The sequence below is a fragment of the Meriones unguiculatus genome (genome assembly GCF_030254825.1).
Source record: "Meriones unguiculatus strain TT.TT164.6M chromosome 13 unlocalized genomic scaffold, Bangor_MerUng_6.1 Chr13_unordered_Scaffold_40, whole genome shotgun sequence".
Classification (NCBI taxonomy): domain Eukaryota; kingdom Metazoa; phylum Chordata; class Mammalia; order Rodentia; family Muridae; genus Meriones; species Meriones unguiculatus.
In genome coordinates this window covers 4,287,970-4,308,676 of record NW_026843649.1, presented here as the reverse complement: position 1 = coordinate 4,308,676, position 20,707 = coordinate 4,287,970, and the positions used below count along the sequence as shown (strand labels likewise).

Genomic DNA, 20,707 nt, shown 5'->3' with positions numbered 1-20,707 from the left:
AATACCTAAAATTCTTAGATCAATTTAAAAGAGAATATATACTGTACACTCTGAATGAGGAGTTCCACCATTATCCATATGAAAACAACAGACCACTTGGGCAGGTCCAGCACACATCTATCCTCATGTTTACTGAAACACAGCTAACTGTGTGCTAAGATAGAATAGACTTTATTGTCCTGAATCACATCAGTGCAAAATATTACATTATTCAATTTCTTTATTCATGGAAACATGTACTTCTTTTTAGATTTTAATATAATCACAATATTTCTCACATCTCTGTCCTCCCTACAAAACCTCCCATACAGCCCTCTTTTGGCTCTTTCAATTTCAAGTCTTCTGCTGCCAATAACTCCTATTACATGTATCATGCATTATGTATGCCTGTGTGTGTGCATGTGTGTGAGAGAGAACATTTAACATTTCAAGAAAGTCAATCATTTTACTTTGAAATTGTGGATGAACTAAAAATGTGTCATCAAAAATTGTGACCTTAGCTAGACACAGAAATCAAACATTGTCTGACTTCATTCCTAATTGGGCTCTAAGCAGTCAGTACCTTGAAATAAGAATTGAACGGTCAGTTTTAGAGCCTGAACATCAGGGTGTAGTGGCATGACTTGTCAAAGAACACATTTCAGTGACAAGAGGAATAACATAAAGTAATACTTCAGGGTGCATGCATAGGAGCTATTACTAATAGCTTACATTGTTTACTTGAGAAATATTCTGTGTATGTTTTTCAAATCTCAATAACCAAAATGTTATAACTACTGTGTAAGAGATATTAATTAATTTATATATTATTCTTCCATCAATTTTCCTTCCATTCTCACTCTCCAGAGTTTTGAGTAATCATTCCTTGCACTTTTGAAAATTCAAGCCACTTTTTCATAAACTATTTTTACACACTTAACATATATCAAAATTTGATTTGTAAAGTATTTTACGATATTATAATACTAGGAATATGTAACAAACCACTGAATTTTATCAAGGGTATTTATTGCATATAGTATTAAAGGAAAAGGAAAATGTGTAGAGATGAAATACTATTCTTCCTAGTTGTTTTTAAGAGATAGTTGCCTGAGTCCAGCCATCTCAGGAAAATTTAAAAAAAATCATTTTTTCTTTTTTATTGATTATTACATTTTATTCACTTTTGTTTTCTGGCTGTAAGCCCCTCCCTCATCTTTCACCAGTTACAACCTATCTTCCTCTTCTCCCGCTATGCCCCTCTCCTAGTCCACTGATAGGAGAAGTCCTCCTTCCCTACTATCTTAGCCTAACCTATCTTATCAAGTCTTACCAAGAATGGCTGCACCATCTTCCTCTGTGACCTGACAAGGCTGCACATTCCAGGAGTAGGTGATCAAGGAGCCTGTCACTGAGTTCATGTCAAAGACAGCCCTTGTTACACTTAATAGGGAATTCACATGGAAATTGAGATACTTATGAGCTACATCTGAGCAGGGGTTCTAGGTGTTCTTCATGCATGGTCCTTGGTTGGAATAGGACCCCCTGGGCCCATATTTTTTGGCTCAATTGGCCTCCTTGTGGAGGGCCTCTCACATCCATATCTTTCTACCTCCTGAATCTTCCATATTAATCCATGCTTTCTGCACCAAATTTGGCTATGAGTCTAACCATCTGCTTTAATACCCTGCTATGTAGATTCTTTCAGAGGCCCTCTGTGGTAGTTTCCTGCCCTGTTCCCTATTTTACCCCATTACCAATGTCTATCCCATTTGCCCTTCTGAATGAGGATTAAGCATCTTCACTAGGGTTCTTCCTGTTGTTTAGATCCTTTAGGAATATAGATTTTAGTATTTTTAATCCTATATTATATGACTAATATCCACATATAAGTGAGTATATACCATAAGTGTCTTTCTGCTTCTGGATACCTCACTCAGAGTGATCTTTTCTAGTTGCATGCATTTGCCTGCTGATTTCCTTGTTTTTAGTTGCTGAATAGTATTGCATAGTACAAATGTGGCACAGTTTCTGTGTCTATTCCTTGGTTTGGGGACATCTAATTTGTTTTCAGATTCTGGCTATTGTCAATAAAGCTGTTATGAGTATAGTTGAGCAAATGTCCTTGTTGTATGGTTGATAATCTTCTGAATATATGCCCAGGGTTGGTATAACTGAATATTCTAGTAGCACTATTCATAATTTTCTGAGAAAGCACCAGATTGATTTCTAAAGTGGTTGTACAAGTTTATATTCCCACCGGCAATGGAGGAGGATTCACTTTTCTCCACATCCAGTCCAGCTTGTGTTGCAGATGATGTGATAGTATACATGAATAACACTAAAAAATCAACCAGGGAACTCCTACAGCTGATAAATAACTTCAGCAAAATGACTGGATACAAAATTAAATTTAAAAAAAAATTGAAGCCCTCCTGTATACAGAAGACAAATGGGCTCAGAAGGAAATTACAGAAACAAAACCCCTTTACAAAAGCCACAAATAACATAAAGTACCTTGGTGTGACTCTAATCAAGCAAGTGAATGACTCGTATGAAAAAAAAAAAGAACTTCAAGGAAGATATCAGAAGATCTCCCATACTCTAGGATTGGAGGATTAACATAGTAAAAATGGCCAATCTACCAAAAGAAATCTAAAGACTAAATGCAATTCCAATCAAAATACCAGCATAAGTCAATACAGACCTTGAAAGAACAATTCTCAGTTTCATATGGAAAAACAAAAAACCCAGAATTGATTTAAAAAAAATGCCTGTACAATAAAAGCTTTTCTGGAGGTATCTTCATGTGAGATCTCAAGTAGTACTATAGCAAAACAGTAATAAAAAATGGTATGGTACTGGCACTTGTACTTTAAATCTTAAAGGGGTGTGCATCTACTCATTAATCATTTTTATTAAATCATATCAAGAAGCTGAGGGGAAAAACAAATATAGGGGAATCAACTGCTGTCTCAGTTTTAGACCCAGTTTGAGGGTGCCCAGACAGCCAACGCTGCCTTGGGCTATTTTTTCTGCTCATCAACCTTAAAGCGTCCCTGCTTTTCTATTAAGAGTGTACTTTTCTTAACTTTAAATTGTTCTCCAAGATTTTTTACATTAGCAAAAACATCTTCCCTGAATTTGTTAAATAATCTATTTTTCCAAATTCTTTCTAAGTGTAATGGCTATTGCTAACAATCTACATCTATGGCTCCTTTCAAGGGCAGTAGTTAATTCATTAAACTGCTCCAGTAAACATGTGAAAAGAGATCAAGCATTGTTAATTTTAAATGCCAGTGATATTGCCCAGTGATGAGATAGAAGCTTTCTTAGAGTTTTCATACAACTCATGTTATAATGAATATGGGCATCATAAGGGCAACAAGCAGAGATATGCTACATAAGAACACAAAGTCCTCCGGAAAATCAGTTCTTGGGATTATGCTTCTCCAAGACAAACTCATCATGATTATGCTAACAGGGGAGCCACATTCCATGAGTTCTACAGCTGTTCTGCTGTTGCTCCTGCATGGCGCTTGACAGAACCAGGTAGCCAAAATAGTTTGCCTATATGTGGGTGGGGGGGGGTAAGGTTATCTCAGGCCCTGGGAAGGAGAATTCAGGGTATTGCATGGGCTGTACTAGCCTGGACGGCCAGATAACATGGAAGGACTGAAGGATTTCTGAGAGAAAATGGCAGGTAGGTTTGATTTGATATGTTAACTAGGAAACTCTGCCATTAGTTTCAGGTTTGAATCCTACTTCTATGGTAACATAAACTTCAGAGAGAGAATCATGGTCTCCATTGCATAATGATCTTCAACTGAGCTCACAGGGAAGAAAGGTGACAAAGACAAAGATTCTGTTTTTCTTTTCTTTCTATATATCTTCTTTCTTTTCTTTGAGGGAGGGCAGTTAACCAAACTAGACTCAAAATTTTGCTGTTTTGTTTTTCTTACTATATTTTATTTTATTAATTGTTTTTATTTTTCACAACTTATTCACAATTTATTCATTATATATGCTGATTGAAGGTCACTCCCTCAACTCCTACTGGTCCCTCCCTCCACCTTCCCCATCCCCTTCCCATAGACTACTCAAAAGGAGAGTTCCTCTCCCCTGCCATTCACCCTTACATTATCAGAACAGTACTCAGCTATTAAAAACAGAAAAATAAAATTTCTGCTTTTATTTATTTTCCATGGGCCACTGTACTCATCTTACAAGATTTCATACCATGAAGCTTGCCTGCAACCTTACCTTGAACTAAACACTAAGTATAACTCATTTTAATGAGTCCCATCCCAAGATACTGTTTGATTGACCATCTCAAATCCAGAAACATGTGAAATTTGAAATGCTATGCAGTCTGAAATATTTTATCACAGGCATTTCAGAGAATGTGATTGTCTTGCTGCCTGGAGGGCTGTTTCCCACCAGCCCAGGAAGGCATGAGGGGCAGAAGATGAGTAGTATAAAGCTTGGAAAGCTCGCGAGCATAACAGTGGTTAGCCACTCTGGGAACCACCTCAGAAAGTAAGTTCAACTTTAATTCCAGAAAACAGAACACAGTGGCTTATATCCCTTGGGGAGTACCTGGGATGCTCCAAGCATAGGTATAGATAATTGTTTAATACTAGGAAATTCAAGAATGCTAGATTTGCATTAAACAGCACATTCCTATTATATGAATAAGAAGAACAAGAACACAGAACAAAATTATCCTATATTTGAAGGGAGGGGAGAGTTATCAGGGATCTGTGTCAAAGGCCATCTATCAAATTTGATTGGTGGTTTCCATGTCTAAAGATACTCTCCAGATGAAGTCAGGCAGAGAAAACGCACCCTTGACATGGTTACCCATCTAGGCCAGAAGGAGAGTCATACATGGAAAAGAAAGCCTCCTCCCTCATATCTCACAATTCAGTGTGGGTTGTGATTTTTTTCAATAGTACCCCTGGAACAATAGGTATGTGTACACAAAGAAACTTCTACAGGCTACCACTGTTGTGATACTCTCAGAGAACTTCCTGGCTGGGGAAAGTTCATTTCCTACATATTCATCCACTGAACTAAAAGTTTCTTGTGTAAAGTGAGGCAATTGAAAACACCTTATTATATAATAATTAATAATAATAATAATAATAATAATAATAAACACCTTATTATATAATACTGTTGCGTGTAATTGATATTCACTATTCATTGTATTCTTTAAAAAAATGAGTTTATTTACTTTACATTCCAATCTAAGTCTCCCCCCTTTCAATCCCCCATTACTACCCTCCATTCTTATTGCCTCTATTCCTTTTCCCATTCAGAAAAGTGAGGTCATTTCCATTGAGCTAGTTTTACAGTTCTGTTGCATCTCAGTGGACCAAAGTACACAAAGGGCTTTCCACCTTGCTTATAGTCACAGAATTCCTCTCCAGTAAGGATACTTTTGTGATGATGATGACGACTCTAGATTTGTGCAAGGCCTCACCATTTTAACACATTCATAAGTTCTCTCAAGTATGAATCCTTTCATGATGATAAATATTATACAAATATAGAATGGTTTCACCATGTTAAAAGCACTCATAGGCTTTCTGTCCATTAGGATTTCTTTCATGAGTTTGAAGATGATTCTGAAGTGCAAAAGTTTATTCACATTGGATGCAGTCAGACAGCTTCTTTCCAGTATGTGTTTTTTTATGTATTAAGAGATGTTATATGCAAAGGCATTGCCACATAATTATAATCATATGATTTCCCTCCAGAATGTGTTGTTGTCTTAGGAGATGACTGGTACATGCAAAGGTTATATCACACTAATTACCCTCACCAGGCTTCTCTTCACTGTGTGTTTTTTCATGTTTTTGGAGACTACTCTGTTGTGCAAGGGTTTATCATGTTGAGTATACGTATAAGGTTGCTTTCCAGTATGTGTTCTTTTATGGCTTATGAGAGCACTGTTTTGTGCAAAGGCTTTACCACACTGGTTACATTCATAAGGTTTCTCTCCACTGTGTGTTCTTTTATGGCTTATGAGAGCACTGTTTTGTGCAAAGGCTTTACCACACTGGTTACATTCATAAGGTTTCTCTCCACTGTGTGTTCTTTTATGGCTTATGAGAGCACTGTTTTGTGCAAAGGCTTTACCGCACTGGTTACATTCATAAGGTTTCTCTCCACTGTGTGTTCTTTTGTGGCTTAATAGAGTACTGTTTTCTGCAAAGGATTTACCACACTGGTTACATTCATAAGGTTTCTCTCCAGTGTGTGTTCTTTTATGGCTTACCAGATGACTGTTTTGTGCAAAGGCTTTACCACAGTGGTTACATTCATAAGGTTTCTCTCCAGTGTGTGTTCTTTTATGGCTTGAGAGAGTACTGTTTAGTGCAAAGGCTTTACCACACTCATTACATTCATATGGTTTCTCTCCAGTGTGTGTTCTTTTATGTCTTATGAGAGTACTGTTTTGTGCAAAGGTTTTACCACACTGGTTACATTCATGAGGTTTCTCTCCAGTGTGTGTTCTTTTATGGCTTATGAGATGACTGTTTTGTGCAAAGGCTTTTCCACATAGGTTACATTTATAAGGTTTCTCTCCAGTGTGTGTTCTTTTATGCCGTATGAGATCAGTGGTATAGGGGAAGACTTTACCACATAGAGTGCATTTAGAAGGTTTCTCTTCAGTATGACTGCTTTCATGCCTGCAAAGATAATTAGCACATGTGAAAGATTTACCACAGTCATTGCATTACACTAATAAAGATATTTATCTATATGAATTGATGTCATATTTTGGTCTAACGGTAAAGGAGAATCAAATTTTAAAGTTTTATCACTTTATTCACATTCATGGTTTTTCCCTTCATTATGGGTATTTTTGAAGATCCCTGTGATGGTAAAATTATTTGTTACGTGGTTCACTTTTATACCATCATTTTTCTATAAGAGGTTTTTGTTTTGTATATATGAAGAGTTTTGTAAGAATTCAGAGCTTTACCACAACAATCCCATTCACAAATTTTCGTATGGTATGAATTACACGTCATTTAAAAAATGAGCAGGACATGCAGAAGACGTTCCAAATTCCTAGTATTCATAGGTTTTTTCAGCAGTATGAGTTTGCTGATGAATTCTCAGTGAAGTTGCAAAACCAATTAACAGTATCCATTTATCACATTCAGCAAATCTACTCAAAGTGGGGAGTACTACAAAATCAGTTTTTCTTGGAGAAAGACGGACACTGCTTCTTTCAATATCCCTATGCTCATGTGTCTTACAAACATTGTGACATATGATATATCAGTTTAATTTACAATAATAATAAAAGATTCCCACACTGAATTAACAGAGTTTGTTTTTTGTTCATCATAGACATGTCATATAGGGATTAAGGTTTCTCCACAACAATAATTTTGACTCTCATAAGCTGCTCCTTTCAGTAAACTTTACAATATTACTGTATGAATATGAACAACACTGGTTGTACTATGACATATATGCTTATTAAAAGGTTTTGGACACATACTGATCACCTATTCAATGTATATGTCTTTTACAATATCTGAGTAGATAGAATGAGACTAAACAAATTGCCAGTTCAACTCAGTAGCTGTAATGTCTATATGATTCAAATGGTATTTTCTGTTACAACATTATTTTGTTTCCTTCTATCTTAGGGGAGTACCTTGCAAACACAAATCAGATACCTGACATTGAAGTACAAGAAATTGTGAGATTTTAATGATTATCAGTATACTTAAAGCAGTGCTGTTTATACACTGTTGCTTTTCTTTAAAACTTCCAGGACACAGCCAGGTATGCTGGTACATGCCGTTAATCCCAGCACTTGTGGAGGCAGAAGCAGGCATATCTCTGTGATTTTGAGGTCAGGCTGGTCTAACAAGCAAGTCTAAGTCAAGCCACAGCTACACAGAAAAATAAACTATTTCAAAAACAGAAAATTAAAAGCAACTAACAAACAAACAGACAAACAAAGGTCCAGGACACATTAAAGTTTGTTAAGATTCATATTTGCATCAGCGTGCACATAAAGTTACCTTTTATTACTTGTAGAACTTTGAAAATGTTCTTCAATATTATGGTCATCCCAATTGTAGCCTAAAATATGGTACCTGAAAATATATATTATTTGAAATATCACATTATTATTAAGGCAAAACTTAAATCACTATCTTCTGTGACCCTTAGAACCATGCCTGATCTATTCACCTCATTCATCCTCATTCTCAATTAGAATTATAGAAGATGATCAATAACAAAGTAAGAGTTGTCTCCTTATTTCAAAAGTGAAAGAAAATTTGGAGTATTACCTATAGCGGTGAGGTTTTTACAGGTCTCTAGCATCACATCTTTGTAGAGTTGCTTCTGGGAAGGTTCCAGAAAAGCCCACTCTTCTTGGCTGAATTTCACATGCACATCATCGAAGGTCACTGAATTCTAAAATATGCCATACATTTGTACAACAGAAAGAGTAGCAACAGTATAAATTTATACTTCATGTGTAATATAATCATATATTTCTTGTGTTTCTTTCATTTATTTTCTGACACAGAAGTGCTAGTGTTAGACAGTTGGGTTCTGTGCATCAGGTGAAGGAGGGAAGAAGAAAAAGCCTAAAGGTTAGATTGTAAGGAAAACCAAAGGTGTGATTTAAAAACCTGTGTTAAAGGAGTTTCATTAGTTTGTAAGACATGAGTATGAAGTAGCCATTAGTTGGATTCTATGAATCACCTTCAGTTACTACTCAGTGGGTGAGTAGGTCAGGACCCTGTCATAAGACAGGTGGAAGGAAAAAACACAATCATGACATTTTTATCTAGCAACAAATGAGATGGGGCTAGCAGGGGACAGTGAACAAGTGGGTGACATCAGTCAAAAGACAACATGGCACTGAATATCATGTTTTGACCAGGGATCAGAGATGTGGAATATCAGTATATGAAAAGGGGAGTTCATATATTTGTGGAAGGGAAAGTGGACTGCAGTGAATACATGGATAAAAATAATGTGAGTGGCAAGCAACAATAATCATAGCTGATAACATCAAATTTTGAGTGACCAGAGAAAAGAAAAGGAATAGAACACATGATTACTATTTGATCATTGTTTTGTATATTCTCCTTTCTAAGTCACGTATAGTCTATATTTAAAAATAAAGATTAAACCTTTTCTATTAAAAAACTAGTGTTAAGTTATCACTAAGTCATTTTAGAAGAAAACTGAATAACGAAGTTTAACTGTGTCATATTTGAACTTTTTGAATAGGATATAGCTTTGGAATAATTATGGTAATTAATGGGGACAAAGACAAACAGAGAGAAAAGAGCAAAATAGAAAGAGAGAGACAGAGACACACAGAGAGAAATTAAAAGTTGAACAGTGAACTCGGGGAGGGGCAAGATGGCGGCGCCGGGAGGACTCTCATTCTGAGCAGCAGCACAGCAGGATCAGCACAGTGAACAGCAATCAGAGCTCTCGGCCATAAAACACAGTCATTGTGTTTCCCAGGTGAGAGGATACCCCACGGTGGGGGATTCAATCAGCTTTTAACTCACCAGGCTAAACCGCGGAAGAGATCCCGGTTCCGCCAGACGCTTGGCTGCCGGCCGCCAGCCCCAGCCCCAGCCCAGAGCCACAAGCCAGTGTCTCTGGTCACGGTTCCAGACTGAACCTTGGGCACTACACTATCAGAGACTGGAATTTTCAGTCGAGAGATAACCCCAGGGTACAGGAAACGATTGGGACCGGCCTTAGGTCACCCAGACATCCCCTGGAAAAGACTCGGGCGGGTTCCACGGGCACCCCAGGAGCCAGCCCGGAGCCAGAGCCGGGGACCCAGGTTCCGGCACAGAGCCCTGCCTGCCTGCGCGCCTGATTCGCCGCCAGAGATAGAAACGGCGGGTCTGATCTCAGAGCACTCAGCTCACCCCCAACCTGAAAAGGTCCCCGGAAAATTACCCAGCTTAGGGAGCCACTCAGACTCCCAAAAGCCACAAAGGCAGACACAGGCAGTTTCTGCGCACCAGACAGCTGGCAGAGACTGAGCTGCCATCACACAGCTGTGCTCCAGGCACAGGCAAATTTCTGTGGCCAGCCAGCTGGCGGACACTGAGCAGTGTGCACCAGGGCAAAAAAAGACACTAGGAGTCCTTGTCTCCAGAGAATCCACGGGGAAGGAAGGAAACTGTACTGATCTAAATCACCCAATCCTTCCCTAGAAAAAGTCTAGCAGTCTAGTGGGGCCGAGGCGCCAGCACTCAGCTGTGCTCCAGACACAAGCACAAACAGTTGAGGTGCACCTGATGTCCAACTGGGTCACAGCAGCTGATCATTAAATTTGCAACAAGAAACCCAGAAACAGGGCAGCTGCCCTCAGGACTTCCCTGGGTGAGAGGAGAACCCTCTCGACTAACAAAGACCACAGTTACCACTCAGGTCTATATCCCTGAGGTGAGCAACTCCTGAAAAAACACCAGCCATCCAGGGACTATACCCAAAAAGCTGAGAAGACATCCTTCAGGAAAATCCAGCTTTCTGCAAAGGGGATTCTCTCCACCACAGGATCCCCAGGAACCACCAGAAAATAACCCCAAACTCCTAAGATAACACAATGGGTAGAGGCCAGCGTAAAAGCTCAAGCAACAAAAGACAGAGCAATATGGCATCTCCAGAACCCAGTTACCCAGGGGCAAGTAGCCCTGGACACCCCACCATAACTGAAATCCAAGAAGATGACCTAACAAGTATGCTCATGAAGATGATAACAGAGGAAACAAATAAGATTCGTAAAGACATAGAGGAAGATAAACTCAAACAGAATATTGCCATCCGTAAAGAAATAGAGGAAGCTGCAGCCAAACAGTTTATGGCCTTTAGAAAGGAAATGCTTAAAACACTGAATGAAATGAAAGAAACAGAGTTGAAGGAACTAAAAGAAAAACAGGAAAGTACAATCAGACAGGTGAAGGAAGTAAACAAAACAACTCAAGACCTGAAGATAGAATTGGAAAAATTAAAGAAAACACAAATGGAAGAAATAATGGAAAGGAAGAATCTAGGGAAGAAAACAGGAACTACAGAGGTAAGCATAACCAACAGACTACAAGAGATGGAAGAAAGAATCTCAGGTGTAGAAGATACAATGGAAGAAATCGATGTATCTGTCAAAGAAAATGTTAAATCTGAAAAATTCCTGACACAGACCATCCAAGAAATGCAAGACAATATGAAAAGACAAAACCTAAGAATAATAGGTATAGAGGAAAAAGAAGACTCCCTTCTCCAAGGCCCAGAAAATATTTTCAACAAAATCATTGAAGAAAATTTCCCCAAGCTAAAGGAGAGGCCAATTAGAATACATGAGGCCTACAGAACACCCAGCAAATTTGACCAGAAAAGAAAATCCTCCCGCCACATAATAATCAAAACAGTAAGTATACAGAACAAAGAAAAAATACTAAAAGCTGCAAGGGAAAAAGGCCAAGTAACATATAATGGCAAACCCATTAGAATCACACCTGACTTTTCAACAGAGACTATGAAAGCCAGAAGGGCCTGGACAGATATCATGCAGACCCTAAGAGAACACAGATGTCAGCCCAGGCTACTATACCCAGCAAAACTCTCAGTCCTCATAGATGGAGAAAACAAGATATTCAATGACAAAAACAAATTTCAACAATACCTACAAACAAATCAAGCATTACAGAAGACACTGGAAGGGAAAATACAACCCAAGAAAGCTAGCTACATTCAAGAAAACACAGGAAATAAATAACCTCACTTCAGTAAAACAAAAAGCAACCAAGCACACAACCTGATGACTACAGCCAACATCAAAATCAAGAGATCTAACAGCCACTGGTCATTAATCTCTCTCAACATCAATGGACTCAACTCTCCAATAAAAAGACACAGACTAACAGAATGGATACGTAAACAAAACCCAGCAATCTGTTGCATACAAGAAACACACCTAAGACACAAAGATAGACATTACCTGAGGGTAAAGGGTTGGAAGACGACTTTCCAAGCAAACGGACCCAAGAAGCAAGCAGGAGTAGCCATTCTAATATCTGATAAAATAGACTTTCAACCAAAATTAATCAAAAGAGATGGGGAAGGACACTTCATACTCATCAAGGGAAAATTCCACCAGGAAGACATCACAATCCTGAACATCTATGCCCCAAATACAAGGGCACCCACATTTGTGAAAGAAACATTGATAAAATTTAAAGCACATATAGATCCACACACATTAATAGTGGGAGACTTCAACACCCCACTCTCAACAAAGGACAGGTCAACCAAACAGAAATTAAACAAAGAAACAATGTCTCTGACAGAGGTCATGAATCAAATGGACCTAACAGACATTTACAGAACTTTACACCCAAACACAAAAGAATTTACCTTCTTCTCAGCACCTCATGGAACCTTCTCCAAAATAGACCACATAGTGGGTCACAAAGCAAGCCTCAACAAATACAAGAAGATTGAAATAATCCCATGTATCTTGTCTGATCACCATGGAATAAAGCTGGACCTCAACAATAACAGAAATAACAAAAAGCCTACACACACATGGAAACTGAACAACTTGTTACTAAATGACAGCTGGGTCAGGGAAGAAATAAAGAAAGAAATTAAAGTCTTTCTAGAAATCAATGAAAATGAAGACACAACATACCCGAACTTGTGGGACACAATGAAAGCAGTGCTAAGAGGAAAGTTCATAGCACTAAGTGCCTTCAAAAAGAAATTCGAGACAGCTCATTCAAGCACCTTAATGGCTCACTTAAAAACCCTAGAAAAAGAAGAAGCAGACACACCAAGAAGGAGTAGACGGCTGGAAATAATCAAACTCAGGGCTGAAATCAATCAATTGGAAACAAATAAAACAATTCAAAGAATCAATGAAACCAAGAGCTGGTTCTTTGAGAAAATCAACAAGATCGACAAACCCTTAGCCAGGCTAACTAAAAGGCAGAGAGACACCACCCAAAACAACAAAATCAGAAATGAAAAGGGGGATATAACTACAGACACTGAGGAAATCCAAACAATCATTAGGACTTACTTCAAAAGTCTATATGCCACAAAATTTGAAAATCTAAATGAAATGGACAATTTTCTTGATCGATTTGACTTACCAAAGCTGAACCAGGACCAGGTAAATCAACTAAATAGACCTATATCCCCCAAAGAAATAGAAGCGGTCATCAAAAGTCTCCCATCCAAAAAAAGCCCAGGACCAGATGGCTTCAGCGCAGAATTCTACCAGACCTTCAAAGAAGAGCTAACACCAATTCTCTTCAAACTATTCCACAAAATAGAAACAGAAGGAATATTACCAAATTCATTCTATGAAGCCACAGTCACCTTGGTACCTAAACCTCACAAAGACTCAACAAAGAAAGAGAATTTCCGGCCAATCTCCCTTATGAACATTGATGCAAAAATACTTAATAAAATACTTGCAAACCGAATCCAAGAACACATCAAAGATATTATCCACTATGAGCAAGTAGGCTTCATCCCAGGTATGCAGGGGTGGTTCAATATACGGAAATCCATCAATGTGATCCACCATATTAACAAACTGAAAGAAAAAAACCACATGATAATCTCCCTAGATGCTGAAAAAGCCTTTGACAAAATCCAACATCCATTCATGTTCAAAGTATTGGAGAGATCAGGGATACAAGGCACATATCTAAACATAGTAAAGGCGATATACAGCAAGCCTATAGCCAACATCAAACTGAATGGAGAGAAACTTAAAGCAATCCCACTGAAATCAGGGACAAGACAAGGCTGCCCATTCTCTCCATATCTCTTCAACATAGTGTTGGAAGTCCTTGCTAGAGCAATAAGACAGTTGAAGGAGATCAAGGGGATACAAATTGGAAAGGAAGAAGTCAAATTATCACTATTTGCAGATGATATGATAGTATACGTGAGTGACCCCAAAAACTCTACCAGGGAACTCCTACAGCTGATAAACACCTTCAGCAAAGTGGCCGGATACTAAATTAACTCAAAAAAATCAGTAGCCCTCCTGTATACAAAAGACAAAAGGGCTGAGAAAGAAATTAAGGAAACAACACCCTTCACAATAGCCACAAATGACATAAGGTACCTCGGAGTAACCCTAACCAAGGAAGTCAAAGACTTGTATGAAAAAAATTTCAAGTCTCTGAAGAAAGAATTAGAAGAAGATCTGAGAAGATGGAAAGATCTCCCATGCTCATGGCTTGGCAGGATTAACATAGTAAAAATGGCCATCTTACCAAAAGCAATTTACAGATTCAATGCAATTTCCATCAAATTACCAACATAATTCTTTACAGACCTGGAAAGAAAAATTCTCAACTTCATATGGAATAACAAGAAACCCAGAATTGCTAAAACAATCCTCTACAATAAAAGATCTTCTGGAGGCATCTCCATCCCTGATCTTATGTTGTACTATAGAGCAACAGTTTTAAAAACTGCAATGGTACTGGCATAGAAACAGAATGGTGAATCAATGTAACCGAACAGAGGACCCAGAAATAAACCCACACATTTATGGACACCTGATCTTTGACAAAGATGCCAAAACCATACAATGGAAAAAAGATAGCATCTTTAACAAATGGTGCTGGTCCAACTGGATGTCTACATGTAGAAAAATAAAAATGGATCCATACTTACTACCCTGCACAAAACTGAAGTCCAAGTGGATCAAAGACCTCAACATAAACCAGACACATTAAATCCGCTTGAAAAAAAAAAAGTGGGAAATACCCTAGAACTCATTGGTACAGGATAAAACTTCCTGAACAGAACACCAACAGCACAGACTCTAAGAGTAACAATCAATAAATGGGACCTCATGAAACTGAAAAGCTTCTGCAAAGCAAAGCACACCATCATCAAAACAAAGCGACTGCCTACAGATTGGGAAAGAATCTTCACCAACCCTTTATCTGATAGAGGACTCATATCCAGTATATATAAAGAACTAAAGAAGCTGAAAAGCAGCAAACCAAATAATCCACTTAAAAAATGGGGAACAGAGATAAACAGAGAATTCTCTGTAGAGGAATATCGAATGGCAGAGAAGCACTTAAAGAAATGCTCAGCCTCATTAGCCATTAGGGAAATGCAAATCAAAACAACCCTGAGATTTCACCTTACACCCATGAGAATGGCCAAGATCAAAAACTCAAGTGACAACACATGCTGGAGAGGTTGTGGAGAAAGGGGAACCCTTCTCCACTGCTGGTGGGAATGTAAACTTGTACAACCACTCTGGAAATCAATCTGGCACTTTCTCAGATAACTAGGAATAGCGTTTCCCCAAGATCCAGCCATACCACTCCTGGGCATATATCCAAAAGAGGCTCAAGTACACAAAAAGGACATTTGCTCAACCATGTTTGTAGCAGCTTTATTTCTAATAGTCAGAAGCTGGAAACAGTCCAGATACCCCTCAACTGAAGAATGGATGCAGAAACTGTGGTACATCTATACAATGGAGTATTACTCAGCAATGAAAGATAAGAAAATCATGAAGTTTGAAGGTAAATGGTGGGACCTGGAAAGGATCATCCTGAGTGAGTTGTCCCAGAAGCAAAAAGACACACATGGTATATACTCATTCAAATAGACATACAACATAGGACAAACCCACTAAAACCTGTGCATCTAAAGAAACTAAGCAAGAGAGAGGACCCTAACTAAAACGGTAAATCCCCATCCTGAAAGGCAAAGAGGATGGACATCAGAAGAAGAAGAAAACAGGACACAATCTAGGAACCTTCTACAGAGGGCTTCTGAAAGCCAGAAAAAGAAAACAGGAAACAAACTAGGAACCTACCACAGAGGGCCTCTGAAAGCCTCTGCCCTACAGACTATCAAAGCAGATGCTGAGCCTGATGGTCAACTATTGGGCAGAGTGAATGCAATTTTATGTAAGAAGTGGGAAATAATAAGAGCTGGAGAGGACAGGGTCTCCACAAGGAGAGCAACAGAACAAGAAAATTTGAACACAGGGAACTTCCCAGAGACTCATACTCCAACCAAGGACTATTCATGGAGATAACCTAGAACCCCTGCACAGATGTAGCCCATGGCAGTTCAGTGTCCAAGTAGGTTACATAATAATGGGAAGAGGGACTGCCTCTGACATAATCTGGTTGGCCTGCTCTTTGATCACCTCCACCTGAGGGGGGAGCAACCTTACCAGGCCACAATAGAGTACAATGCAGCCACTTTTGATGTGAACTGATAGACTAAGATCAGAAAGGAGAGGAGAACCTCCCCTATCACTGGACTTGGGGAGTGGCATGCATGCAGAAAGGGGAGGGAGGATGGGATTGGGAGAGGAGGAGGGAGGGGCTTATGGCGGGATACAAAATGAATAAAGTGTAATTAATAAAATAAAATAAAGAAATGTGAAAGATATTCCTGTAACATCACTGTACTGGTGGTGGTGTGAGCTGGGGGAAAGGGTGGATTAAACAGGAAACAACTATATATATATATAGACCCTATGTAGGGTCTAGATAGTGTCAGACATGTTGAAATATGACTTTTATCATATAGTAGCAGACAATAAAATAACATATATGTGTGTGTGTGTGTTTGTGTGTGTGTGTGTGTGTGTGTCTGTGTGTGTGTGTATTCAAGCTTGTAATTCAAGGGAGTAAAACTGAAAGGATAGGTCAATTTTCCAAAGTTTCAAAATTGCAACTTATCTATATAAATTAATCAGCCCTTAATCTAGATGCTTCTAGACTCAAACAATTTTTTAAATCTTCATCAACTAACTTAATGGGTATAGAATAATCATTATGTTTTCAGATTAAAATCAAAAGAAGAAATATTACATCAATTAAAATGTAAATTTGTTGTTTTATAAAGATTACTTTTCCCTTAAAAGTAGAAACTATGATGCTTGTTTAGCTGAATTATGATCTGGTCATGAAAGCTGTGAGCATGTTTTCAGATAACATCAAGGTTTTCTCAAAGTTGGGACAATGGGTGGCAAACAGGTACAAAACCAAAGATGACCCATCCTATTCCACTGTATTTATGAATCCCTTCTTGTGATGACTTTGTTATAGCCCAGTTAGTGTTGTTAAGAGTAGAGAAAGGGAGCTGGAGCTACAGCCCAGTGACAACGCTCTTGCCTGGTATGCAGAAGGCCCTGGGTTCAATCCCAAGTACTTCCAAAAAAAAAAAGAATAGGGAATGAAATATCTCCTCAGACTATTTCCACCATTAATCACCCAAAAATCAAACTCATTTTTGGCCAGAATATGAAATCCAGGAAAGGAACCTTAGAGAAACCTAACAATAATGGAATTATCTGCTGGCCCTTCTGTAGTGTCTAGATACTGTCTGACATGTTTAATATGACTTTTATCATATAGTAGCAGACAATAAAATAAGTCAGATAATATCCCTTTAAGAGACCACAGCCTGCAAAGGAGTAAGCAATACCTTACAAACTGTGCAAGTGACATAAAAGTTATTCTCTGGCTTTATCACCCTTTCATTTTCACCATTTAGAAAATCTTATTTCAGTGTTCCAGCCTTGCTTCAGCATTTCTCAGAAAGTAAAGAGAAGGTTATTTGGTTCAGGGAGACTTGGGCCAAAATATTAAAAATGTGTTATTCTAAGAGAGCATGAATAAATAAAACTGAAGCCCCGAGGTCAAGCCCCAAGGAGGGGCTTTCCTTACACTGTCAACTTTAGAGGACTGGACTTTCATGTTATTAAACTAGGAAGTGCCTGTACTGGTCCTTAGAAACAAATTTACTGTGACAAGCTCTAAAGAGATAGACAGCACACTTTAAGATTTTGCAAATACGTACTATTTCAATAAGACAGAAAAGAATTATAAATATGTAAGTGAACATGCACCAGGAATGCCCAAAAAACTACATAGTTGAGTTGAAACTAAGTAGAAAAGCAGAGTGAGCAGAGCTCAGTGGCACAGGACACCCTTAGTAAGAGAGGGAGATAAAACATTAAAAAAAATAAAGATCAGAAGCTGGGCATCTTGGTGCAAGCCTATAATTTTAGCAAATCAGTCAGGCCCACCTGAAGGAATGGTACATCCACAATAGACTGGGCCCTCCTATGTCAATTAGCAATTTTAAAAAATGCCTATACCCTCCCCAACTCCCATAAATCTGATGGAAGCAATTCTTTAGTAAGTTTAGATTCCTTCCTCTCAGGTGAGTCAACCTGAGTTAGCCATCATAACAGTGTACAGCTATTCAAAAAGACACAGGGCTGGGGATATAGCTCAGTGGGGTAGGAGGGTAAGGAGGGGGGAGAAAAAAGAGAGGGAGGGGAAAGAAAGAAAAAAATTATGTGTTTTCTAGGTACAATCCCTTGTACAGGAGGAAAAAAAGAAGGAAAGAAAGTAGGTAAAGAAGAAAGGAAAGGAAAGAATAGGGTAAAACAAGGCCTCCTAATCCTCCTCAATGTCCAGGACTGAGAATTGAACCTGAAGCCTCACTAGACAGGTGCTTCACTACTGAGCTATGGCCACAACCATTTTTCCATTTTTACTTTTTGTTTTGATATTAAGTTGCCCAGTCAGGCCTTGAACTCATTCTGGAATTCACAAAAACCTGGAACTTGCCATCTTCAGGCATCTGCCATCCAAAGAGCTGGGATTATAGACATGTACCATAAGGCTAAACAAAGAAATTATTTTTATGAAAGAAAGAAAAATATTCAAACAAAGAAAACCATATGAAGAGAGGACCAAATGACAGAACACTGTGGACCACCAGAAACTAGAAGAGATGAATATTCTTCCCAGAAACCTTCAAAGGAGGTTACTTCCTGACACCTGAATTTCAGAGCCACCCACCAAAATTATGCAAGAATAACCACCTGTTGTTTTAAGCCCTCAAATTTATGATGCTTTGTTATTGCAGCCCCAATGCTGAAAAACTAACTTGTAACTATTATGTAATACATTATTAAGAAATGGAATTAAGCCTGGTGATGATGGCCTTTAATTCCAGAATTCAAGAGGCAGAAGCCAGCAGATCTGAGTTCCAGGACAACCAGGATTAAACGGAGAAACTCTATCTCAAAAATCTGAAATACAAAAGGTGAAAATAAAATAAACTGAAAGAGAGGGAGATAAAACATTAAAAAAAATAAAGATCAGAAGCTGGGCATCTTGGTGCAAGCCTATAATTTTAGCAAATCAGGTAGGCAGAGGCAGGCAGATATCTGTGAGTTCCAGGCAAGCCTGGTCTACAAAGTGAGTCCAGGACATCCAAAGCTACACAGAGAAACCCTGTCTCAAAAAATTACTTCCTTTGTATTTTCCTCTTAAAATGTAAAGTTTGCAATTCCTGGTGGCACTACCTAGTGAGTTACAGGCCAGACTAGACTACAGAGATCTGTCTCAAAAGGAAAAAGGAAGGAAGGAAAGAAGGAAGGAAGGGAAGGAAGGAGGGAGGAAAGAAGGAAGAAAGGAAGCAATGAAGGAAGGAAAGAAAAAAGCCAGACCACACTAGTACATGGAGCTGGTCTTTTTAAGTTTTAATAAGATACTTTCATAGTTTTCCAAACATATATTCATACCTATCACAATAAGATTTCTCACATGGGGTGTGTTTAACCCCAATTCTTATCATTTCCAATATTCTGCAATTTGGTTAATAAAACAACAATCAACTAAGAAAATCCAGAGCTAAAAATGATACTATACGCCAGGCAGTGGTGGCACATGCCTTTAATCCGAGGCTCAAGAGGCAGAGACAGGCAGATCTTTGAGTTTGAGAGCAGTCTCGATTTACAGAGAAAGTTCCACCATAATCAGGGTTACAAGGAGTAACCCTGTCTTGATGAAACAAACAAACAAAACAACAACAAAAAAAAAAAACAGAAAAAAGGGAAAAACCCTGTATAAATTCTCAAAGAGTACATCATGCACTAGAGTAAACTTGCAGTTCATGATTTGCCATTCAATGATAGAGTTAAATACTCAGAAGAAAAAAAAAATAGGAGGTCACAGGGAGGAGGGAGACTTTACAGTCTCCTCCTTATCTGTACATTGCATATAAGTAGATCATCTGTACATTCAACCACAAAGTTCTTCAATAACTGCTTCTCTCAATTGCCCTCAATTGGTTACACATAACACTGAAAAAAAAAATTCCTTCACTATTTATGTCCCTGGATCCTGATAACCCATCCTGTCACCTTCTACCTGTTTTGCCAGCATGAAACTGAAAATTCAGATCTATAGTGCTTTAAACATGTAATGTTATTATTTATCATGTTAAAAACAAAGAAAAACAAAACACAAAGCAGCTATCTAGATCTGCTATGGTAACCCTACTGTCAGTCATTAGTTATCCAGGATCTTTCTAGCTCTTTGCTCTGTTACTCCTACCCAAGATGGCTGCTACATTTCCAGTCCTTTGCTTTCTTGCTTGCTTGCTTTCTTTGATTGGGTTTCTCTGTGGCAGTTTCCTGACTGTCCTGAAACTAGATCTATAGACCAGGCTGGCTTTTAATGCAGAGATCCAAATGCTACTGCCTCGCCTCCCAAACTCTGGGGTTAAAAGCCTGAGCAAGCACCACTCAGCTGTTCTCCAGTCTCAGCTAAAGAAAACTTGGGAATATACACCATTACCTCCTTAGAACACTTTTGAAACATTGTATTCAGACATA

General features: G+C 38.5%; 1 protein-coding gene across 1 annotated transcript; it reads right to left on the bottom strand.

Annotated features, from left to right (window-relative positions):
- Nucleotides 1-5,977: 5,977 nt before the first annotated feature.
- Nucleotides 5,978-6,583, bottom strand: LOC132651142 (zinc finger protein ZFP2-like; the record flags this gene model as incomplete). Its single annotated transcript, XM_060376423.1, has 1 exon — nucleotides 5,978-6,583. A coding segment is annotated over one exon (606 nt), but the record flags the coding sequence as incomplete, so codon positions are not given.
- Between the last annotated feature and the right edge of the window lie 14,124 nt (nucleotides 6,584-20,707).